Below are 6,615 nucleotides of genomic sequence, written 5' to 3' on the forward strand. Positions count from 1 at the left end.
ACCAAATCCTCAGAAACAGATATAAATACAGATATAGACAGGCAAACTTCCATGTTTTGTATGTTGGAGACTTTATACAGGTATGTGCTGTGGTCACCTGCTCCCAGGCGATCTCAGCCAGCTCCCTCTTGTTCTGGAGCACAGCCCAGAGGAAAAGGTCTCTCCCAGGGTCCCTGAGTGTTTCACCAATCTGCTCTCTGCCTGCAGCCTGGGAGCTCACCTGTCCTTTACCTGACAGCTGGAGAAAAGCACTGTATGTTGCATGATTTGCATGGAAATCCTATTGATGTAGATTTGGAGAATACTTGAGGTTTTTGCTACTCAAAACACATTCAAGCAATCATAGCACTTTATTTGGATAGTCTAATCTTGATAGTGAACTAACTATCACATGACAAAAAGTAGATATGAAACAGTGTCACTTTCCTATTTGGTGCATCTCCTCACACTACACAGTATGTAGCCTAACCGTAAAAACTCTCGCTGGCCAGCCTCCTCTCCCTTCCGTCCGAGGAGTCTGTCGCCGCAGGTCTCCATAGTGGGATTGCAATGGGCGGCGCTTAGCGGCAGTGCCATTGGAAAATAGTTTCAAACAATCCAACTTGCCATTTTCAGCGTGTAGCAACGAGCTAGCGTGTAGGTTTCCGCCGTTAGCTTGCTAGCTAGTTAGCGTTGTTGTTTTCACTGAGGCGGCAGGGCACTATTTACAGCGACACACAGGGAGGAGGGAGCGGAAGCCGCTCTGGTCGGAGCCAATGACAGAGTTTGTAATAAGCCGGGAGCGGACATCCGGCTGCCACCGAAACAGTCGCTCCAATGGGAGAGCAGCTGTAGAGCAGGGGAGGGTTTATCCCTGTTGCCTGTTTCCGTGGCGCCAGACTCCTCGGACGGAAGGGAGAGGAGGCTGGCCAGCGAGACTATCGTAAACCTGACCCAATTTTATTTTACATTATCCCCAACAACAACAACAACAACAATAATAATAATAATAATAATACATTTAGTTAAAGTGTAACCGTGGTAAATATTTAGTCAAAGTGTAACCGTGGTAAGCCCTTCTCAATGTTTTTCGTTCATCTATTATTGTTTTAAGCAGAGCACACTAGCTGTTGGGAGGAATCCGTGTCTTTACTCTTTGCCAGGCCACTCACAGAAACAGAAGTGTCCTCCAGAGACATGTTGATGTGGTATCTCTTGGCAGGCGGAGGGTAAAGGGGCTGCGTGAAGCTGCCCAGCAGGTGGCGCACCTCGTCAGAGACATGAGCCATGGAGATGCTGGCGTCTCGGCCAGAGACTTGCCTCCTGCTGCGCCCGCCGCAGTGGAGCCGCCTGGCCAGCTTGCGGAGGATGAAGCAGCTGGGCAGCTGGTTGTAGAGCTCACACAGCGTGCTCTCCTGCAGGAAGTGCTGCAGACTCACACCGTTCTCCAGCAGGAGACGGACAAACTGAGGCTTGTGGCCGACCAGGGCGGAGAACATCGCCTTCTCCAGGTCACTGGACTGGAGCGCGGGGAAAAGGCAGAGAGGTCAAGACACAGCTAACACAGCTAGCTAACACTGTAATGGCTGTTTTATTGTTTTTCACTCATGTACTGACGGGTGAAAGTCAGGTTGTTTGTTTTAAGACCATCTCCATCCAACGTATTCGCCTGACCTTTCTCCTTTCAAGTAAATGGTATCTTTCAAGTAAATGGCATCTTTCAAGTAAATGGTATGTTTCAAGTAAATGGCATCTTTCAAGTAAATGGTATGTTTCAAGTAAATGGTATGTTTCAAGTAAATGGCATCTTTCAAGTAAATGGTATGTTTCAAGTAAATGGTATGTTTCAAGTAAATGGTATGTTTCAAGTAAATGGTATGTTTCAAGTAAATGGCATCTTGCATTGGTAATTGGACATATATGTGGTTGAAACAGGATGTTGGAGGAGGACAAAGCAGGAGGATGGCACTGTTCAAAAGTGACGACGGTGTGAACTGATGGGGTATCCTTTAAGGAGAGAATGGTAGTTTCTTAACATGTTTATTAAGATCCCCATTAGGGACAATAAAGTCTCAAAATGAACTAACTAACTGATGCTGATTGGAATATCTCTCTTTAATTACACCATGTCTCCTGGATGGACAAGTTGTCCATTCTGCAGACCCCTGTCAACCCTATGCTGGGCGGGATGATCCTTTCCATGTGTTTGCTCATTTAATAGTCAATAATGTTCTCTTAACTTAAGTCAAGTTATCCTGTATTTATCCCCATGGGGAAATTCATCCTCTACTAGGAACAGGAGCAGCCAGTGGGCAGCCACAGTGCAGCGCCCGGGGACCAACTCCAGTTCTTTTGCCATTGCCTTGGTCAGGGGCACTGTTCAGAGGACAGGCTTTATTAAGATCTGTCAACCCTGTGTCTGTAATGACTTGCTGTTGGTGCTGATCTTATGTTGTGTCATGGGAAGATCCACCTTCCACTGGGTCTCCTCAGTGAAGATCTCTGTCTCGGCGATGTCCGCCCGGTTCCAGGCTACAGCCAGCTCCAGCTGTGTCTCCCAGCTCTCTCTGCCCACCGACTCTCTGTTCTTGGAAGCTGAGAGAGGAGAACATGCATTTAGGACCGTCTCACCCAGAGCAGAGAGAGAGAGAGGAGCAGAGAGAGAGGAGCAGAGAGAGAGGTGCAGAGAGAGAGAGAGAGGAGCAGAGAGAGAGAGGAGCAGAGAGATCAGAGAGAGAGGAGCAGAGAGAGAGAGGAGCAGAGAGAGAGGAGCAGAGAGAGAGGGGCAGAGAGAGAGAGGAGCAGAGAGATCAGAGAGAGAGGAGCAGAGAGATCAGAGAGAGAGGAGCAGAGAGAGAGAGGAGCAGAGAGAGAGGAGCAGAGAGAGAGGAGCAGAGAGAGAGGAGCAGAGAGAGAGGAGCAGAGAGAGAGAGGAGCAGAGAGAGAGGAGCAGAGAGAGAGAGGAGCAGAGAGAGAGAGGAGCAGAGACAGAGAGGAGCAGAGAGAGAGGAGCAGAGAGAGAGAGGAGCAGAGAGAGAGGAGCAGAGAGAGAGGAGCAGAGAGAGAGAGGAGCAGAGAGAGAGGAGCAGAGAGAGAGAGGAGCAGAGAGAGAGGAGCAGAGAGAGAGAGGAGCAGAGAGAGAGGAGCAGAGAGAGAGGAGCAGAGAGAGAGGAGCAGAGAGAGAAGAGCAGAGAGAGGAGCAGAGAGAGAGGAGCAGAGAGAGAGAGGAGCAGAGAGAGAGAGGAGCAGAGAGAGAGGAACAGAGAGAGAGAGAGAGAGAGAGAGGAGCAGAGAGAGAGGAGCAGAGAGAGCAGAGAGAGAGAGGAGCAGAGAGAGAGAGGAGCAGAGAGAGAGAGGAGCAGAGAGAGAGAGGAGCAGAGAGAGAGGAGCAGAGAGAGAGGAGCAGAGAGAGGAGGAGCAGAGAGAGAGAGGAGCAGAGAGAGAGAGAGGAGCAGAGAGAGAGAGGAGCAGAGAGAGGAGGAGCAGAGAGAGAGGAGCAGAGAGAGAGGAGCAGAGAGAGAGAACCTGCATTTAGGGCCGTCTCACCCAGAGCACTTTTCAATGAGTGAGCAGGCAAAGACACCTTTTAGGATACATGGCTGTTCATGGACATTCATTGGCTGTTGCAGGGATTAAACCTGTGACCCTATCCTGCCACCCTCATCACTCAACAGTTATGTTATCCTATTCATGAGTTTCTTAGTGAGACTGTGGGCGCTTCATGACACCCTCCCTCCCTGTTTCCATGACACCCTCCCTCCCTGTTTCCAGCTGCCGGTTGCCTGTTTCCGCCCAGGATCGTTCATAGTGAAAGAGACTGAAAATAATCATAATAATTGTTGTGACTTTGTACCTATGTCTTGTAATGGAGCCCCCAGCACAATCATTTCACACGTGCATAATTGTACAACGGAGTGACAATCTTGAATCTTGAAAGAGAGAGACCGCTAAAGCTCCGTTCAATGACCAAATAATAAGAGTTGCAGTTTGGACGTTTAGCCTTCAAAACAAAAGCGGCCGCTATGCAACCACATACTATTTTTAGCCCTTTTGGCTCAAATAAGCCCGTACATACGAGTGAATTGACATTCACCTCGTTTTTGTAAAATATCGCCGCTATGCAACCACACAACGTTACTATTTTTAGCCATTTCAGATCAAATAAGCCATACGTTCCCACTCTTTGACAGCGGCGCGCACCTCCTTGCTAGTGAAAAAAATGTTAACAGGAAGTCGACAACCGGCAACCGCTGAGAATCATGGGAAACGTAGGTCCAGGAATAAGGTGAATAATAAGAATTCATTATGTTATCCTATAATAAGAATGCAAAGTGTTTGTCTGTGACTCACAACACTTTACTGTCAATAATCCAAAATTCTAAATGTTATTCTTTTCCTTTGTTATTGTAAAATGTAATGTAATAGAACACTCTATTTGAGCTTTGAAGGGAGGAAAGAGAGTGGATGACATGGCTGGACATAACGAAGGGTGACGGTCCAGAAATGTAGGTAGGCTACTTATGGAGTAACAGAAAGTAAGGGCCAAGTAGGAGCGCTACAAAGTGATGAATCATCGTTATCAAAATGCTAATGTAAGCCAATCTCCAATGTGGCAGAGCATTAGCTATACTGGGGAACAGTGCACTATTCTAACAGTTATCATTCATATCACCAGTGTTGGCGGTAACTCATTACAAAAGTAACACATTACATGTAATATATTACTTTTAGCAGTAACTCAGTAAACTTATTACTTATAGGATTTCAGTAATATTATACCAGTTACTTTGTCAAGTAACTCAAGTTACAAATTGAGTTACATTTTATTAAATCAAAGCACATATTTAAAAAAGATACAATCATTTCCTAATCAAACTGTGTGTTTTTATGCAAATAAGCACTATATATGACAATAACAAAGGAAAATAATAACATTTAGAATTTTGGATTGTTTAAACTGACTTCAAGGCGGTTGAAATTATTTTTCGGGATGGTCCTGGGGCGGCGATGTCATTCTGCTGCTGCTGTTGTTTTGGTAAAAGTAATGCAAAAGTAGTGTAATAAGTAACGAGTTACTCTACACAGACAGTAATATTGTAAAGTAACTTATTACTTTCAAATGAAAGTAACTAGTAATATGTAGTATATTACATTTTGAAAGTAACTTGCCCAACACTGCATATCACACATTTATCACAGCATGCATTAAGCCTGGTCTAAACGAGTTTGCTCAAGTCTTTCCAAAGCAAGAGCCACTCACACCTTTTATAAATAGAATGAGTCTGGGCTATCGATGTCTCTCGGCATAGAGAAATTGCACAAGTAATCTCAAAGATGAAAACAATATATCGGCAAGAGTACCTGTCTAGGGTTTCACTTCACATTTGATATTATGGTCCAGACTCTTGGTTTGCTAAGAGGGAATGTTATCCTTGCTGAAAGCTGGTTTGGCACTAAGCCTTTTCAGAGATTTGTGCCTGGCGCTGTGCTGTTCACCCAGGTGTTCCATTCAGGGATCAGCATCTTCAGTTGAGGTTAACCACTTTGGATCAGCCTCAGTGTGTGTATAAACTAATACCTTACCTTTAGGTAATGCATAAACTAATACTGTACCTTTAGGTAATGCATAAACTAATACCTTACCTTTAAGCAATGCATAAACTAATACCTTACCTTTAAGTAATGCATAAACTAATACCTTACCTTTAAGTAAAGCATAAACTAATACCTTACCTTTAGGTAATGCATAAACTAATACCTTACCTTTAAGTAAAGCATAAACTAATACCTTACCTTTAAGTAATGCATAAACTAATACTGTACCTTTAGGTAATGCATAAACTAATACCTTACCTTTAAGTAATGCTTGAAGAATAGCCACGTCTACATCCCCGTGTTTGTCCTCACTGATCCTGAACACTGTCAGCAGGTGAGGCATCCTGATGATGTCCCTGAATCTACAGAATAGACAGACATGGGGAGGTTTTCACATTAAATACAGGCTGGTCATTTACTGTTGGGCAAAGGTTAAGAACGTTTTTTTTCACCTAAGTTACCTTCTTGGTCCATTCTATGATCTCGAGGGTCAGAGAAGCTTTCGTACTCGTTACCAAAGAACCTCTTCATCAGCTGATGGATGAGGGCGATGGTGACCCGGATCACGGGCAGTCCTGCCACCTGGGCGATCACATCTGCTATTCTGCCCGAGCCCTCCAGGATCACACAGGGCATCCCGTTCAACATGGCTTTAAAGATCGTCTGGGAGGAGACACAAAAAAGACAGTCTGAGAGAGGGAGAGAGACACAGAGAGAGAGAGAGAGAGAGAGATAGAGAGAGAGAGAGAGAGACACAGAGAGAGAGAGAGAGAGACAGAGAGAGAGAGAGAGAGAGAGAGAGAGACAGAGAGAGAGAGACACAGAGAGAGAGAGAGAGAGAGAGAGAGGGAGAGAGACAGAGAGAGAGAGAGAGAGAGAGAGAGACAGAGAGAGACACAGAGAGAGAGAGGGAGAGAGAGAGAGAGAGACAGAGAGAGACACAGAGAGAGAGAGACATCAACCTTGAGAAAACTAAGATCATGGTATTTCAAAAAAGGCCAGATCACAAGAATCCAAACACAGTTTCACTGTGAGAGGGAC

The 6,615-nt window shown here is 45.3% G+C and overlaps 1 protein-coding gene across 1 annotated transcript in view; it reads right to left on the minus strand.

Moving 5' to 3' along the window:
- trpm2 (transient receptor potential cation channel, subfamily M, member 2) overlaps nucleotides 1-6,615 on the minus strand; it is a gene marked incomplete at both ends in the record, with an annotated part of 61,121 nt that overhangs the window by 43,850 nt on the left and 10,656 nt on the right. Inside the window, 7 exon segments of the mRNA XM_083642237.1 lie at nucleotides 98-231; nucleotides 1,148-1,499; nucleotides 2,453-2,574; nucleotides 5,833-5,929; nucleotides 5,931-5,936; nucleotides 6,036-6,062; nucleotides 6,064-6,237. Of these exon segments, the coding sequence (XP_083498363.1) occupies nucleotides 98-231; nucleotides 1,148-1,499; nucleotides 2,453-2,574; nucleotides 5,833-5,929; nucleotides 5,931-5,936; nucleotides 6,036-6,062; nucleotides 6,064-6,237 (912 nt within the window).

Source organism: Poromitra crassiceps (assembly GCF_964638095.1).
Source record: "Poromitra crassiceps genome assembly, chromosome: 8".
In the NCBI taxonomy this organism is placed as follows: domain Eukaryota; kingdom Metazoa; phylum Chordata; class Actinopteri; order Beryciformes; family Melamphaidae; genus Poromitra; species Poromitra crassiceps.